General features: G+C 32.7%; 2 protein-coding genes and 2 long non-coding RNA genes across 25 annotated transcripts in view; 2 read left to right on the top strand and 2 right to left on the bottom strand.

Moving 5' to 3' along the window:
• Positions 1-10,405, bottom strand: part of LOC100577444 — a 32,474-nt gene extending 22,069 nt beyond the window's left edge. Inside the window, exons 1-2 of one of the 2 annotated variants that reach the window (XR_003305208.1) lie at positions 10,215-10,405; positions 9,756-10,015 (exon numbers count right to left, since the gene is read on the bottom strand). This is a non-coding gene — a long non-coding RNA (uncharacterized LOC100577444). Of the gene's footprint in view, positions 1-9,755; positions 10,116-10,214 lie in introns of those variants that run through there. The other variant, XR_003305207.1, reaches the window with a different exon arrangement.
• The window catches only part of LOC409722 (basement membrane-specific heparan sulfate proteoglycan core protein), a 153,712-nt gene that overhangs the window by 24,069 nt on the left and 111,743 nt on the right, over positions 1-17,900 (top strand). The window lies entirely within an intron of this gene.
• On the top strand, positions 1,815-2,870 carry LOC102654944. Its single transcript, XR_001703931.2, has 2 exons — positions 1,815-2,558; positions 2,627-2,870. It is a non-coding gene; the product is annotated as an uncharacterized LOC102654944 (long non-coding RNA).
• On the bottom strand, positions 15,190-17,346 carry LOC113218951. Of its 2 annotated transcripts, XR_003305206.1 has the most exons (3): positions 16,253-17,346; positions 16,023-16,098; positions 15,190-15,329 (listed from the first exon to the last, which is right to left on the bottom strand). XR_003305206.1 is itself a non-coding variant. In XM_026442420.1 (2 exons), the coding sequence occupies exons 1-2, from the start codon at positions 16,403-16,405 to the stop codon at positions 15,239-15,241; spliced, it is 474 nt and encodes a 157-aa protein (XP_026298205.1). In that variant the 5' UTR covers positions 16,406-17,346; the 3' UTR covers positions 15,190-15,238. The 2 variants fall into 2 exon arrangements, 1 of the variants encoding a protein (XP_026298205.1); XM_026442420.1 differs by having other exon boundaries at positions 16,023-17,346.

The raw sequence follows: 17,900 nt of genomic DNA, 5'->3' as shown, positions 1-17,900 counted from the left end.
TAGATATGATTTTGAAATTACTTTCATACACGATTTTCTGTTCTTAAATGCTACAAAGTACAAGGTTAACGTTACGCAATGAGACAATAATACGTATCGTAAATCATTGAGTATGTAAAATAATGTATATTCCATAACTGTTGCTCGGATGCATCGGCTGCTAATCCATAGGCAAACACGCGACAGCCGGACGAATCTAATTGGATGACCGCAAGGTTGATTTCTTGCTGAAACACTTAGCGCGCCTTGCATATTTCAAGGTAGCAACGGGTTCGAGTGGCGTTCGAGTTCGAGCAAGGTGAAAGTTTGTGCTTGAAGAATTGATCTCGAGGTAATTGAAATAATTCAAAAATTTTTCTTGAATTGTCAATGAATCATTATCAAGTTTTAATCGTCGAGTAAAAGAAATAAATTTAAAATTTTTTTACACGGATATATTTATTTGAAATCGTGCTTTGTTCGATTCTATCGAGTTACGATTAAATAATTGTTCGAGTTATTACGATTCGTGATTCGATCTCAAATTTCACTTGAATCGTTTCCAAGTTAAACTTGTTAATCTTAAACCGTTCCTGAGTCATAGTCAATTTGATCTTTGATAAACAGGTACAATCTGTAACTTTTAGTTTTGTGAATAAATATTAGAAATTAATTATCATCCGATCCGCTAAATAAAATCGGGAAAAATTAAGACGTTTTTATTCGATATTATCACTCGGCAATTCAATGCACGAAATCGTGTAAATGTTACCATCCACTTATCTCTCCGCCAATAATCAAAAATCAATTTTACATCATTGGAATAGAATTGCGTAATTGTTTGACAAGTTGTTCACATATTTCTCGCCTGACCTCGTTCATCCTCCCAGGAAATCGACATCATTTTCTAATATTACCCTTTCACGCTTATTTACTATACTTGAAAAACCGGTTCTCCGTATGACTCACTTTTTCAATTTTCTTCAATTTGTTTAAAAGAATCAATTTATTTATTCACGTGACTTGCGACATTGTGACAAATTATAAACATACAATACACAATATTTTTAATACGCGATCAATTAATCATTTATATCTCAAATTATTCTTTTTTTGTTGATCTAATTTATAATATTATTGTAATTATATTCACGTTTTATCAATTTTTTTTCCTTATATTATCTATCAATTCTCGCGAAACGAAGTTTAATATTCGATCGATCGTTCGATATTTCGAAGTTAATAATAGATTTAATAATAGATACTTAAACGGTGGCGTGGGAATAAACATCGGAATCGATCGATTCTTAGTGGCCAGAGAAATTGTCGATCAAATAGGAAGCAGGAATTACAAGGCGCGAGCACTCAGTTCACGTCACTCCCTGTGTCGTGTCTATCTTTAGCTCCACGTCTACAGGATGTTTCAAAAGAGACACATGTACACATTTTCGAATCATACTCGTGTCTAATTCTCGTTTGAAAAATTTTTTCAAACTTGGGTCAGAGCGATTAATTATATTAATTGGATATCCAACTAATTTTGATCAATTACAGGTTAGTCAATCATAGATCTATGTCAAGATTTAAATTAAAATTTAAATTTCATTAAATTAGATTTCATTAATTTTAAAAATGGAATTTACTTGATAATTTGATTTAGAATTTGGATTAAAATTTTATTACTATTCTAATTTACTTCTTAATCAATCTTCAATCACCTAATGTTGAACTAATTTGTATTTTTAATTATATTATATTATAAAAATATATGTATGTATATAATATGAATGTAACAATATTTTAAATAACAAGATATATATAATCGGATAATTCGTCATAAATAATCGGATCGATGGGATAGCCACTAAAATTTCTCTGGTATAAAAGAAGCTCGCTATAAAGCAGCGTTTCACATGCCCCTTCCATGATACACGTGGAGTAGAATTGCGCGAAAGCAGTGGTGGGACGTGTTAAACGGCACAACATGGATGCCATCACGAACCCGCAGGATCAACTGTCGCGACAGTGGTTCGACGAAGTACGAGAATCGTCCCTCGTTCTTCGAATCTCACGCGTCGTTTGCTCGAACGGTTCGGTTAAAGTCGCGAGCAGACGTCATTATGCGGCAAGACATAGTCGTTTGAAACTTATTCACCGCGTCTGCTACGGCTCGTCGCCCTTTTTCTCCTTTTTTTTTTTTTTTCCCTTTCTTTTTTTATTTAAAAAAGGAAACCGTCGCGCGAGCGTTCCACCGATACTCGACGACGACGACGACGACACGACACCTATTGAAACGTGCGTGCGCTCATTAACGCGCGATGAAATCGAGGAGAGATCTCAGCCACCGGTCGGATACTGTACGGTGGTTAGGTTATGGATCGACAACATCGACGATGCAAGAGAAGCGGCCCCGCAAAGAATTCTCGATTCGCTCGCTAGGGGGACTAGATGCTTTGGAAGGTGGTCGAGAAAAGATGGGTTTGAAAAAGATATTTAATTTGATGGAATAAAATGTGATCTATGGTGGTGATACAAGGATCGAGAGGTCGATTCGAAATTCACAATTTTTGGATCACAAGGTAAGGATCTTTTTTGTTGTTGAAATATGTATTGATCGAAAAATTGATTCGAAGTTTGTGATTTTTAGGTTAGGAAAAGATATTGATAAAAGGATATTTATATCGATGAAAATAAACGTGATTTCATAAATGGGCACAATTTAATTATTGAAATTAAGAATAAAGTTGCTTCGATAAATTCAATAATTAATTATTCGAAGTATCGAATAACCGTAAATAACTGTATCAATATGGCTGTTATTATGAATGGATCGGCTATGATGGCTTTGGATAAATATTAAATAAATATTAAATCGAGCATTTTAATTACTATTAAAGATATTAATTATTTAATAAATAAAATAACTTTATTCGAAATTTTTAACTTTTAATTATTTCTTCAACGATCAATGGCTCTTCTTAATTAACTCTGATGTAATAAAATGATCGAGACATCGATTATTTTAGAGTTTTAAAATTTTGCTTTCCAAGTTTCAAAGTTCCCGTTTCGAATTCTTCTTTCCTTACATTCATTGCTGTATTTTACAATCGAATTAAGAGATGCTGGATCAATGTTCAACTTTAAAATTGAAATATTTTTAAAGTACAACTAAATTTACAAAATGAATAAACCTGATAATATCTTGAAGACGTGATTACATACCTAAAGTAAAAAGGATATAAGAGAACTAAATTCTAAAGAAATAAACGTTATCAAAATCCAATTTTATAGAATGCCTTTCTCTTACACTAATTAATTAACTCAAAAAGCCAAGAAGCCATTACCGATTCCATCGAAACTTCGTCGAGAAGAATCTCGAACTTTTCCATGCGCATCCGAAACAACAATGAAGAAGAAAAAGAGAGAGAAAAAGGAAGGAATGAAACTGTTTGAAAAGAGCGACAAATTTCCACACCCCCGTGTACATTTTTTCGCTCTCGTATCGGTGCTGGTTTCTTTTGTGAAGATAGCAAGGTGGGATGAGGGGGGGGTAGGTGGTGAAAAATCCGGCGGTTGTAGGGAAAGAAATTGCTCCTTCTTCCTCTTCCCCTCGAACGGTATTTGGGTCGCGTGTCCCACATTCCGGCCACGTCAAAGTTAATTGCAGGTGTTAACGACGATTACCGTCGTCTGTTCTGCTGGTTCGAGGTTGTTTATATCCGTGTGTGTCTGGCCTTTTGTGCGGCCAGGTCGAGCGGGATGAATCAAATTTCTCCCCCTTTGTTTTCTACCTCCGCTTCGTAATTTCGTCCCCTTTCTTTTCTTTCTTTCTTTCTTCCTTTTTTTTCCTGTTTTTCGCTCTCTCTCTCTCTCTCTCTGTCTCTCTCTCTTCCTCCCCCATTTTGTCCGCTTCTCGTGTTTCCCTGTGGGCGAAGAATGGCGAATCGTCGACCTGGTATTTCTCGAGGACAGATTCCTGCCTGTTCGAACTATTCCCCTTTCCTCGCAGACCTCGCATTCGCAAATGTGTATAATCACGAATATAAGCTTCCGATTCTTTGCCTCGTGCACGTGTATTAACTGTGTCGAGATCATTTTTATCGGTAAATTTTTCCTTTTTCTTTTTTTTTTTTTTTTTTTTTCAAGTAGCGAGTCTTCTCTCTCTCTTTTTTTTTGAGAGGGGAGGGGTATGAAATCATTTATAACTCGGTGAAAATCTCTATCACTCGGCCATTCTCCTTGACACGCCACGCAGAATACGGAGATTCAGAACTTTGACCGACCGATATATTTAAATCTCGGTCACTTGTTCGTTGGACGATCTTCAAACGTGAAAGGATCGGTTTTTTTTCCCTGGGACTTCTTAGAATTTGTGCAAGACGACGTAACGTTTCCTTTGATCACTTTACACGGCTCTAGATACACGCGACACAATATCTCGCGAACGGTTGACGCGTTATATATCGCTTATACTTTCCACGTTCGACTCGCCATCCAGTTTGAAAATCATCATTAATCTTCAAGGGTTGAACTTTTTCTGAATCCTCGTGCGATATACGTACACCTTTGAATTACAAATCGTACCAATTCGGATTCGAGCACGGAAAAAAACAATCAATTACCGACCGAGCGTAATACTTCTATAAACGAATTGTTTACCGATCGAAAATTGCGTCTACACCGAGCGTTTTAGCGAACAGCCAATTACGAAACTGGTAATAAAACCACGTTTAACCGTGGTCATTTTTCTAAACAATCGACCAGGAAACTATATATATATATATATATATATATATATGTTTCTGGGATATTTTGAATAATTTTTTTTTCTATCGAAAATGAGATCAAATTCCTTCCTTACCGATAAAGCGTAATATCCAATAAATAATCGGTGTAATAAATGGCGGTTGACACGGGCGAAAGGAGAGGTCGATTATATATCGGGCATAACGAAAGAAATGCGTGGAATTGGGGCACGTAACGAGGCGGTAGCCCAGCATCGTCTCGGCTATTTCCAGCAATTTCATCAGCCGAAAAACTGCCGTTGTTCGGTGGTACGCACGTACGTACAGAGAGACCGGCTCTATAAATACGCACTTACACCGATCCCCCGTGAAATATGCAACGAACTCCGCCGCTCCGGTTCAAGGAGGGAGCCCAACGCGGTCAATTAGTCAGCAGTCCGGCTTGCGCTTTTTTCCCTTCCCCTTCTCTCTCTCTCTCCTCCATCTCCACCTCCTCCTCCCTACGTACGTTGTTGATCACCCACGCCGTTGGAAGACGTCTCTAAATGAAGATAATGTTACGATTATCGTTGACAAATAGCTGATTGATTGTTGTCGTAGGTTCATTGAGCTGCGATGGAGAGATAAGAGGGGCAGAATCGACACCTCGTCGAGGACGAATGATTTTTTTTTTTTTTTTTTTCTATAAATTCGGATATCGAGAATTGTTTAGTGGAGTCGATCTACGTTCTCAATATTGTATTCGATGTACGTATACGTATGTACATTCTTTGAATAATCATTATAAAAATGCATACGCGTGTACATATATATATATAACCTTGCTGTTTTGCTCGAGTCTACGTGATTGAATTTTTATAATAAATTTTTACGACACGAATAATTTTAATCCTACCGTATATATAATCCTATACAAAACTTTTATTCTTTATTAATTCGAGACAGTGTGGCTGGAAATAGGGTTTGATGAACTAGAGATTGTGATTTTTGGATCATGCAGATGAAAATTAGTTAAAAGATTATCGACAGATTCGTGGAAATTTTTCGAGATAATATTTGAATCGATAAACAATTTGATTTTTACGTTCGATAAAACTTTGTACGATTAATTAACAAATTTAACAATAGTTGGAGGTGGCGTGAATTTGCAGAGAACTGGATCCAGAGGAGGAGACAATGAAGGGAATTAATTATTCCGCGGGAAAAAAAAGAAAGAAAGGAAAAAAAAAAACGAGACGATGCCAACTCGCTTATCTCCACTCTCGCGAGGAAACATGTTTTGTCGAGACGTGTGACCCCTTTTTCGTGGCTTGACCGGACCGGATCTTCGACGAGGAGAAACGTTACTTGAAAAAAAAGAGAGAAATTAATAATAATAAAAAACCAAAGCGTACGATACGTATGATTTACGTAATACGTGAAATTCTCGCTTGCTATTGAGAATTGCAACCGTGTAGCACTGTCGCTTAATCAGATTTCTCGAGCAACGTGAATTGAAGGATGGCAGATTTTGTGCTGGGGAAAGATCCGTGAATAGGATCCATTTGAAAAAAAAAATATTTGGAGGAAATGTGCCTCGATACGATGAAAATTAGAGGGATTTTGAAGGAAATGAAAATGTAACGATGTAGGAATGTATGTGACAAGAAGAATCGCGATTGGATTAATTATAAGCTGTTCTATAATCATTGATATTCGTTTCATGTAGGAATTTCATTGTTGTGTATCTCATATCTCATATCTCTGTGTATTCTAATATAATTTTTATCGACATCACTTGGATAACATTAAACAAAAAATAATTAAATATATAACGTAATATAATGTATAAAATAATTTGGATTTGATTAATTAGTAGATAAGATCAATATAATATCAGTGTGAAATATTCTTTAGTAATTATCATATACATTGTAAAATGTTTTCAAAAATTGATTAGATAGGGAAGGAGGATTTTTTCTCACTTGATGAAAAAAAAAAAAAAAATCACATTTCGCATGCAACAACTTGACACACGCATCGTTGATTAGATAAACTCGGTGCAAAATGTAGTAACCTTTGATGCTTTTTTTAAATAAACGCGATCGAGACTTATTACTCAATCCATTTATAATCGGGCGATGACGCCACGTTTGTTTTAACGCTTTTTTTTATTGTACGTACGTAAGTGACGAGGAAAAAAAAAAAAACTTTTTCAACAAATTTCATGGAATTTCGAATTTACAATTCACGCACAGCGAATACGTGTCGATTGACGAGAATTTTTTCTTTTCTTTTCTTTTTTAAAGATAAAATTTACAAAGGTATTACGATAGTTTTCCAAATAAAAAATCGGATAATCGGCACGTGAATATAAATATCCTTATCGAAATTAAACAAATTTAAACAAGCTTCCTGAAATTTCGCGAAAGAATAACGATTAACAGGTTGCTCGTATTTGCGGAGACATTAATATTCGATATAATTCAATAAAAATGACTCGTTATCCATCACGATAATTAGCCTCCATTTATAATTCATTGTTCAATATCTCATCATCTTGAAAAACTCGATATTCGATGAATTCGAAAATTTTTTAATTCCCATCATTCGAATGTCCCTAGAAAGTTCGAACGTCTTTTTCTTTCTTTACTTTAAAAAAAACTTCATATATATATTCATATTCGAAAATTTGAATCGTGAATATTTTTTACTTTTATTTAAATTCGCAGAAAATTCGAAAAACTTTCACCTTGAAAGTAAATTCGATATTTGGCAATTTAAATTTTTTGAATTTTCGCGGGCTCAGTTGGCGCAAAAATTCCTAGAAAAGTATAGGTAACCTTTATCCCCCAATATTTCTATGATCTCTACTCGTAAACGTTTCCATATAGGCTTTCGCATAATTAGGTTCCAGTTGAATTGTAAAGAAATATTTTACTCGATTGCGATTAAATAAAGTTAGATTTTGCTTTCAATATACGTATATATATATATTTTAAATAAAAATATCATAAAATGACGAACTTCTTGTACCATTGACTACTCTATTCTTCGAGAAAAATGAATCAAAACTGATTCTTCATTTATCGAAGCATATAAGTATCGCTTCAATTTCAACGTATCTTGAAAAATAAGAAGAATAAGGAAAAAGAAGTTTTAAAACTTTTTAGAAAACCCTAAGAGCAATATAATTGTCCAAGAGGATGAGAACATCGTGCTAATCAAATTTTGTCAAACTCGATCCGGTTCCTTTTTCGACCCCATAATAGGAAATCGTTCCATCTTTTTAAGGTTATGCAATTGGCCTCGCAACGGCGCGACATCGATTTGCTTGCCGTAGAGAAAGCGAGTCGCGAGTCGAAGGCTCGTTTCATCATCTCGTCGATGCATAATTTGTCCATTTACGGATATTGAAGGAAAAAAAAGGAAAAAGAAGAAGAAGAAGAAGAAGAAGAAAAGAGAAGTCTTACTCTTTACGTTCCCCTCTTTTTCTCCTCGTTGTTCACACGGTATCCGTCTACTCTGGAGGAAGCAGAGGGATTTTTTTTATTCCGTTGTCCGATTATCTTGTCTAACACGGACGCAGATAAGTCGCGCGATCGAAGGCGAGAAAAAGTGGGTTACACTCGACGAATCGCAGGAAGGAAATGGGCTGAGTGTTAGTGGAGATTAGTTGGACGAGGAGAGCTCTGCGAAATTTACATTCGGATGAATCGGCCGCTCTGTGCCCAGGGTGGATAGGGTGAGGTCTATTTATTTCCTTGGAAGGAACCTTGCTCCCCACGATAGATTTAGACTAGTTAACCTATATTAGATCGAAAATGAATTTAGATTGATTTCTCCATCTAAATTCATCTCATGAATTCGTTATCGTGGAAGCTATTTTTTTTTTCTGTTAAGTAACTTAACCTAACCTAACCTAACCTAAGCTATCTTAATCAAAGGCGTATAACTTTCGAATCGATATATTCTTAGATTTAACGAAACCTAACCTATTCTAACCTAAAAGGCACGCAAAATATGTTAAGAATATTAAATTTCAAGTACATATAACTTTCGAATATCGATATTATATTTCTACATATATATATATTTAAAGCCCTCATATTTCGCTTTTTCATCAAATATTATTGCGTGATGCCAATAACCTAAATCGTATATAGTATTAGCTAAGAATAACCTAACCTAACCGATATCATTCCTAGATTCTGAATCCATCTATTTATCGCCTCTTCGTCAAAGCATTATTTGAAAAAATAATGAATGAAAAAAGTAAAAAAAAAAAAAAATTGAAAGTGTTAAAATATATAATTTACATTCCTTCCGTTACAAAAGATTTTCTTTGTTCTCCTTTCAGAATATACTCGAATCGTTTACCATTGAAATTTCGCAAATAGGAACGCGTGTGTTGACTGGCATAAAGGAACGGATGCGCGATGATAACGTTCCATAGGAAACGACCACGCGTGACCCTGGCATTATACGTCGTCTCGAACGAACGCGTGTGTCCTCGTCGTTCTAACGAGAGTGCTCATTCTTAAGGATTTGCGATCTTTCGAATTACTTCGAATTCTCTTCCAAAAAAAAAAGACGACTTTGATTCGAAATTTAAACATTTTTCTTTTTCTTTTAAACTTTGATCGAGATTCGCGTTACACATTTCTTCTATTCGAACTCTGATTGTTCAGAATGATTCCAAATTATTTTATTTCTCCACATTTTCTCGAGAATTGTTCAATTTCGTCCGACTTCAAGTCTCAAAGATTCGAGAATGAAAAATAAATAGTGAAACACAATAATTCCTCCCTCAACAATTTCGAGTATTTTCAATATTTTTAGAATCAGATTTGTAAGGATTCGAGCTGTTCCAAATCCCATCCCTATATTAGTCACGCTATTTCTCGTCTTTCTCGAATTTTAATCGAGAGTCATCGCCAAGCCCCTCTTCTCCCTTCCTCCTCCCACTTCCCCCCTCCTTCCTCCACCTGTGTTCGATTTACGTAAACGTCGGTGTTATAACACACGGTGTAAAAATAGAAAGTAACATACCTGGTCGAAAACGAAGGTTCGCGGCCAATGAGTAATTTACTACCCGTTAGACCTTCTCCCTGATTCGGGCCAGATCCCGCAAACGAACCTAATAATCCCGAAGGTTATCGTGTTTCCAATTAAGCGGCGATTATCCAAACATTTTCCATCCAACACTTCCGCACACGTCGGCCGTCATTACTGACGGCGAGCTCATCAGCGATTGATTACGATGAAAATGTAAGCTCTCCCTCTCCTCTTCTTCCCCGTGTCAAGGAATTCTGTGTGGAAATTAATTGAACGGGAATGTTTTATCTCTTAGATGCTCTTTTTATGAATTATTATGGGGGGAGAAAGAGAGAGAGAGAGTGGATTATCTTGTTTGCAAGAAAAAAAAATTAGATCAATTTGTGAAAAATTTGGAATCTTTAAGATCTATTAATTTTGTTGATAATTGGAAAAAATATATATATTATTTACCTTTTCTTTTGTGGAAGAATTTTTTAATTTAATTTTAGAGTTCTTAAATTTTTTAATCACAGATGGAGAAATATATATTCTTAGATTCTGGATCTGTGTAAAAATTTACAGGTCTATTTACAAAAGATAAACTTAAAATTCCCATTTGTATCGTTATAAATTTTTCAATTAATAATTTGAATTGACGTTTTGTAACTCACTCTGTACACATATACGTTTCTAATCTTTCTCATACGTGGAATTGCTATCCTTTGTTTCTTGTATTTTTAATAATCGCATAAATGGATGCATTCGCAAGTGAGTGGTCAATGATCTATTAAGAAAAGTTAAAAGAGGTCTTGATCCAAGAAAATATTATTTATATTGTCACTGTGGCACGATTTGCAAAGACTGTTTCGCATCTTACGTCAGCCCTTCGTGACATCATACGATGATAATAAAATTTTACGTTGATCGAGACTGGAATAAACATATTGTAACGGTTTGTAACCGAAACCTGAAAACAAATGTCAGGTATTATTCTCTTGGAATGGATAAAAATTTCTAACAAAATTAGAATAGAAGGATATAAGTGGAAGTAAAACCGGTCGGCTCTCCATTCTAACTCGTGTCTCGATCATTGTCGAGCCACTGTTCTCAAAGTCAAGAACGAAGGGTAATCGAGTGTCTGGTATGGTTCGTTACGCTCAATTCTATCGTTTGTCTCGCTTGTGTGGTCTAATCGAGATCGCAACACATGGCACGTGTGCTCTATCATTGATTATTTAGCAAGTTCAATAATCGTGTTGGAATTATCTTCTCTTTTTGTCGAATTATTTTTAAAATATTATTATTTAGAATAATATATTTATATATATATATATATATATATATATATATATATACTTAGTCTTATTGAGTTATTGAGAAGTCTTTTTTTTTTGAAAGAATCAATTTTTTAAAAATTGAATCTGAATATGAATGCAAATAATAACATATATCAATTGTTATTTTTTCTTTTATTCAAGTAAAATGTTTTTCAAGAAATTGAATTCAATATTCAAATATTATTATTATTTGTGTACTGTCTTTTTGATGTATATTGTGCGATTCTTAAAATTGTAATTAATGAAAGGTTATAGGTTAGGTTTGGATCTAGCGTTAATATTTCACCTTGTACTACTTTTTTCAGTTGTATATTCTTTTAATACTGAAATTTTAATTATCGTGTTTTTAAAAATTTTTAAATTAAAATTCTTTTACTTATTTTTAAAATAATTGTTGGGAATAACATTCCATATAACCACGAAGTTAAAATTTAGTCTAGACGAATCGATTTTGGCTAAGTTAATTCTGTTCTCTGACAAAAAATAATTTATTTTTACCAAAAATGAAATAGCGCGCTGAAAAAAATAAAGCAAACCTGCAATGAATAAATTATAAAGCTTGAAGCACTAACAATCCGAAATCATCACTCGATTTTTTATTTTCGTATAATATAATTATATTGAATAGATAAAATTTAGGTTATGTTCGGATCAAATGTAATTACCTCTGCATTATATCTAATGTTACCAATTACTTTAATTTACATCTTAAGCAAAAATTCCTTTAATCATCGTAAATATTCCCTTGTAATTTCTCTGGAAACAAAATTGTTATTTATTCACGAACAAATCTTTCAAAATTTTTTTCTTCGTTTATTATTCATTATTCGAACAATAGATAAAGTCCAACTTTACGATCAATAATCACACGATTCGCAAGACGTAAAAAATGATAGAAACCCGTTTGATCTTGGTCCAGAAGGGATCGAATTTTCTACACGGTGTAAAGATTTCGATGACTCAGAAAGCTCAAAGGATTCTTGCAAAAATGTCGGAACTCGAAGTGAAAGGAAACGAACGTAGATGGCGCGATCATTGTTGATTCTCCCTCGCAATGATGACGCGTCAATTGAATAAATCTTTAGAAGGACGAACGTTCCATTTCGTAAAAATTCATATTATTACATATTCCAAGCAAGTAAAAATAAATAATGATTTATAATAAATTAATTTAAAATTAATTTTCCAAATGCAAAATTGGATATTATAAAAATTCAAAATTTATTTTTAGATATTAGTATATCAATTTTTCACAAGATAAAATTTTTTTTTTTAATGAACAAGTGAGATATGATAAAAGTTGAAATACATACCACCTTCTTCCACTTCCATTTTAACTATTCATTTTATTTTTCTGAATAATTTCTGAAAGTTGGCCACCAACCTTAAAAAAGTATCTTATTAAAAACAACTTAAACAACACTTATTTATAGCTATTCTAGTTGATTGTAATTGATCTGTTTTTCGTTCAATCTTGGCACTATAATAATTATTACTCGATACTTTGAGTGATAAATTATCGAAATAACTTTATTCTTAACGTCAACTATTAAAATTTTGCTTTGTTCCTGATCTTTGTTATTGTCGAATAACATTGTAGAAACTTTGCCAAAACGTATTCGCACATCACAATGGCCCTTGTTCCACGGAAGAAACTCGTTTCGATAAACTTGTACCATATGCCCTTCTTCTAGACACCCGTTTAATTAACGTCAATTGTCGGTTCACTATAATGTTTACACGAATGAATAGAGAACTCTCGTTTCTCGTTAACACAGATATCCTAGGATCCACCAGTTTACGGTCGATCGACTGGCCGAGAAAAGTCGCAGACAATTTTTTCCACGGCAGACATGATCGTAAATCGCTTTTACGCGTGCGCCCCTTCTTTGTCTTTTGCGTGACGACCCTGTCGCGATCTCTGTATGCAGGAATACATGGTATATAGGGTGTCTCGGCGATTCAAGTAGGTAAAGGGTTGAAGAATAAAAATGTTTCTTTTTCATTAAAGCAGTGGTTCTCAATCTGGCTATCTATGAGAGAGTTACAAAGTTTTTTTTAAGGAATTGGTAGTATTATTCTTAATCAACGACTTGTTTTGATTAGACACGATTAAAGCATCGTATTATAGTTTTCGAGAAAATTATTTTTGAAAATTCTTCGAACAACTATTTTTTATAGCAAAGTTTTTATTTAAATTCATTTTCGCATACGGAATATTATTTATCCTTTGTTCATGTATATATTTATTTGAGACACCCGGTATGCATCATTTCGATGTTTGAAGTCATATATGTGCGGAGACGCGCTTCAATTATAATAATTTTTATGGTTTGCATCTCTTAATTACTGGATGACGAGATGCCAGAAAGGGAGGGACAATTTTGAAGCAGACATCTCAGTATATGAGGGATCAGACAAGCGTATAACGCGATTAGCCGTTAACGAGAAGCATGAAGAAATCTTTTAGTCATCGGTAATAGATAGACAGTTCGACTGGACATAAATATTATATACTCGAAAAACTATCGTAAAATTTTGAATATTTTTCAAATTTGTTTTATTATAAATGATCGGAGAATTCTGCCAAATTCGAATTGAAAATATTTAAAAAATTTAAAGAGAATGATCAAGCGTGAAATTTATCAAATTTTTTTTAAGCATTTCAAGATTCTGATCTTAAACAATTTGATTATTGATGATAATACGATTATTTTACTTATTAAATCTTGTCTTATTGTCAATTCTAATCAATTTTGATCACATTAACGAAAAAATTTACCGTGATTTATTATATAAAAGTATTGAAATCTCTCTACATTAGCTATCACGAATACGATATTCGTATGAATTTTTTATGATTTCTTGAACAAAAGTTTATGATCTTTATCATACGTGTTTATTAAATTTATTGAATTTCAAATGGAAATAAGTTTCTCTAATTATAAATTCAATATTTGGAGAATGTTCCATATTTATATGCAATATTAATAATTTGACATAACAGATGACAGTCATATTTAACGTATCTATCTTTATAATTTTAATAATGAACTCAATAATGAACTCAATTGAATGTATAAATATTTGTATAAATATTTCATTTCTTCTACACTCTTTTACATTTTTCACAATAATTAATTATAATAGTAACTCATTCCATGAATTATCATTACTATATAATTAATTATTAGAAAAAAACAAAAATCTTTGGATCATCAAAGTCTACATTCTATCATATTTCATATATAGTAGATAATGATATTGGAATATATAATATACTTTAATCTATAGAGAAGAAATCATATTCTCAAAGTTTCATCTATTCCATAATCTAAAACAATTCAATCTTTCCAAATTCCAAATCTAAAATTAAATAAGAATTACAAAATTAAATAAAATTACCTTAATAAAATGGATGCATTCAAAATTTCACTCATTCATAATTTAAGAAAACCCAAAAAATTCTTTCATTCTTCCATGTCTATATAATTATCTAATAACCAGAAGAATTACATCTCAGAGAATTATATCTCAAAGAACAAGCACGTATATATATCCCTAGTTTCATAATCTAGAAAAACATTCTCTCAGATTTCCATTCTCCAAAACACCAATTCTCCATTTCCAACTTTCTGCTCCACTCTATATCCCAAATTTTTTATATACATATGTACTTTATCAATCTCACAGGACATCGATTCCTCATCGTTGAAACTTGTATACAGAACAAATTCAGAGCACAGAGAGAGAAAAAAAGAGAGAGAGAGAAATTCGACTTTCACAAAGACCAACCAGTCACGGTACAAATAGGTAGAAAAAAGAATGGGAGGGGGTAGAATGTGTCGCGAAGCACTCTCGACTACCCTCTTTTCTCCAGGTCCAGCCGTGGCTCACCCGCGCAACCAAGAGAGGCTGCACAGCAGCTTATACCGCGAAACTGCCCTAATAGTCCATTGTCTAACATCCGACCGACAAATCCTCGTCTCTATACCTCGGCATCCGGCTCGACGACAAGCCACTGCTTCTCCCCCAATAACGAGTCTCTTCGATTTCGATCTCTCCTTGTTCAAATTTCGCTCTCCTTTTCTCCTGTATTTATTTATTTATTTATTTATTTTGCCAGATCTATAATTTTTGGATCGCCAGAAGATCGATTTAGATCTCTCTCACGCGACAATGTGCGACTTGATATATTGATCGTATATATACGTGGATATTTATATATACTTGACCTTTGGAGAGGCGACTGAAAAAGCGAACACGAAAAAATTAGTTGAAACTTGTTTATTAATCTCTTCAGAAGAAATTACTTTTTTTTATTATTATTTTTATTTGGAATAATTTTAATTAAAAAAGAAAAAAAAACTAAATATGTATGCATATGTGTGTTTTTGTTTAAATTATAAATACTTTGAATTAGATGAAACGAAATAGAACTCGATCTTTGTTGTATTTAATAAATAGTCTATTTATTTTTTTTTGTGTATCTTTTTTTGTTTCCAGATCTATTAAAAATATTCCATGGATATATTAACACTAGTAGAAGTAAGAACCGAATAGAATTATTTGATGATTCTTTCGTGTCTATTTTTTATGTTTACCATAAAAGTATGACGATGCATGCAATATTGTGAAAAAATAAGTAAAGATCGATTAGCATAGTTTCATTTGATATTTTAATTAAGAACAGGAATAAAATATAGGCCAGATTCTATTTAATTTTAAGAAGTTAGAAAAAAATTCCATTTTTTCCAATATGATCGAGTATATCAGTTATTAAACTGAGTTTTTATTTCAAATTTGGACTACGAAATTGCAAAAAACAATGAAGAACACATGATTTCAAAAATTTGTGAAAATTGTTAACTTTGAATTAAATTTGTAATGTAAAATTCTAACAGCGCTATACAATAATTAAAAATGGTGAAAAATAACTTACAGATTCTCGATCAATCTTTCATAATTCAGTTTCCAACAGCACTCTTCATTTATATTTTCATCTTTAACTCGTATACCTTTTCGTGAAACAAAAAAAAGTGTAAATTTTTCTGATTTCGTGCAACTGGATGACACATCGATAATTCCAACACATCGGAAATAGATGCAGGATCGATAAAGGCGAAATAAATGATGAGAATAACTCTTTTTATCTTGGTGATTCAAACTTACACGGTAATCGGTTATCCAATAAAGCGGTGACTTCACTTTTGGCACACTGTGTGTACACACAACAAGGGACAAGTAAGAGCAGAACAGCTTCCTTTTTATTCGTGACTCGATGGGACGGAGAAAGCACGTGGCGGAGAAACGGGTATGAGTCATTATCCAGAAATACACGTTGCTCGTTCGAGATACCGAATATATTGAATATCAATCGTTTCTTCTTTGATAAATCGACCGTCACCCATAATCGAGACCGAGATAATTCAATTCCTTACATTTTCTCTTTTCTCAAGATCTATTTGACTCGTGAATTTTCTTCTTAATCATTTAACAAAGTAAAAGTCGATATATACACGTTGCCATCTTGTTAACGATCGATTCTATATATCGAGAGGAAAAGAAAAATCGATATAGATAGATCGATCGAGTTTTATTTGTAAAGTTACGATTGAAGTTTGTAATTAATCGAAGCGAGATCACTTCGTCTCTGTCACATTGCTCGCTTATCCTATCTCTATCTCGCTTGTTCCAACATAAATTTCGATTTATCGATATAGCTCGATAAACAAGACTCGATCGATATTTTTATACACCAACTTTTGTTTTCGCCTGTAGAATTTTCCAAAAATATTTCGCTTTGTATCAACATTAATATATTTTAGATTAAATAGAAGTGCAACAGAGGCTTCTTCAATCCCCGAATAGTTTTAGAAACACGATCCAAAAATTATTTTCCGCGGCTGAACGAAACTGAAGTATGGTTTACGTCATGGCTAGGGATGGAGTATAAGCATGAATTGGGCATGATGAAGATGCTCTTTCAGGCTGATTACGATATACAATTTCAAAACCGATTTATCCTTTAAGAGGTCCTTTAAGAGATTAAATATCGTAATATTTGAATTTTTACTCAAGATAAATTGCTCTAGAATGGAAGTAGGAAATAGGGTTGGTGATATTTATTTTTTTATTGTTTTTAATTAGTGCTCTTTTATTTGATGTGATTGATAAGAATTGATTTCAGTTTCATTATTCTTAAAGAATGATTTAAAAAATAAATAATTAAAATGTAATAAATATTTATATTTATAGATCAAATTTTCACGTTTGATTAGTCAAAATCAGTAAACAAAATGAAGAAAAAAAAATCATTATAAGTTCGAAATGTATATCTTGAAATTTTTTAAATATGAATCTAGAGATATTTATTCTTTTATTGTTTTCAATAAAACATTTATGTATTTTATTCATTATAATTGATGAGAATTCATGAAAGAATTTTTTCAGTTTTATCTTTTATCCTTTTAACAAATCTAATCAAAGTGTAATAAATATTTCAAATTTTGATCTTTAACCAGAATCAGAACCATTCAATAAACAGAATGTAGAAATATTAATGAATAAAACTTGAAGTCTTGATACTTCTTCTTTTGACATAATTGATAAATCTCTTTTCATTTAAAAATTCAGAAAGAATTTTCTTTCTTTGGATTATAAAAATCCTAAATATAAAAAAACTTTTTTGATTATTATTTTGATTATTACAAATCTTATATCCTAACAAGTAAAAAAATCACATAAAACTCTTTAATCACATAAAAATCTCTACATTCTGCTAAGAAGAAACATCAAAACAACATCATTGTACATTTTT

This window comes from Apis mellifera, linkage group LG8 (assembly GCF_003254395.2).
Source record: "Apis mellifera strain DH4 linkage group LG8, Amel_HAv3.1, whole genome shotgun sequence".
Classification (NCBI taxonomy): Eukaryota; Metazoa; Arthropoda; class Insecta; order Hymenoptera; family Apidae; genus Apis; species Apis mellifera.
This window is presented reverse-complemented; position numbering and strand designations above follow the sequence as displayed.

What these genes read in the sequence shown, in the direction of transcription:
- LOC113218951 (XM_026442420.1), bottom strand. Translation starts at nt 16,405, where the DNA reads ATGACTCATACCCGTTTCTCCGCCACGTGCTTTCTCCGTCCCATCGAG. An exon ending in GAAAGATTGATCGAGAATCT is followed by an intron (nt 15,330 to 16,022) that starts GTAAGTTATTTT and finishes TCGCTTTTTCAG; the next exon opens with TCGCCTCTCCAAAGGTCAAG.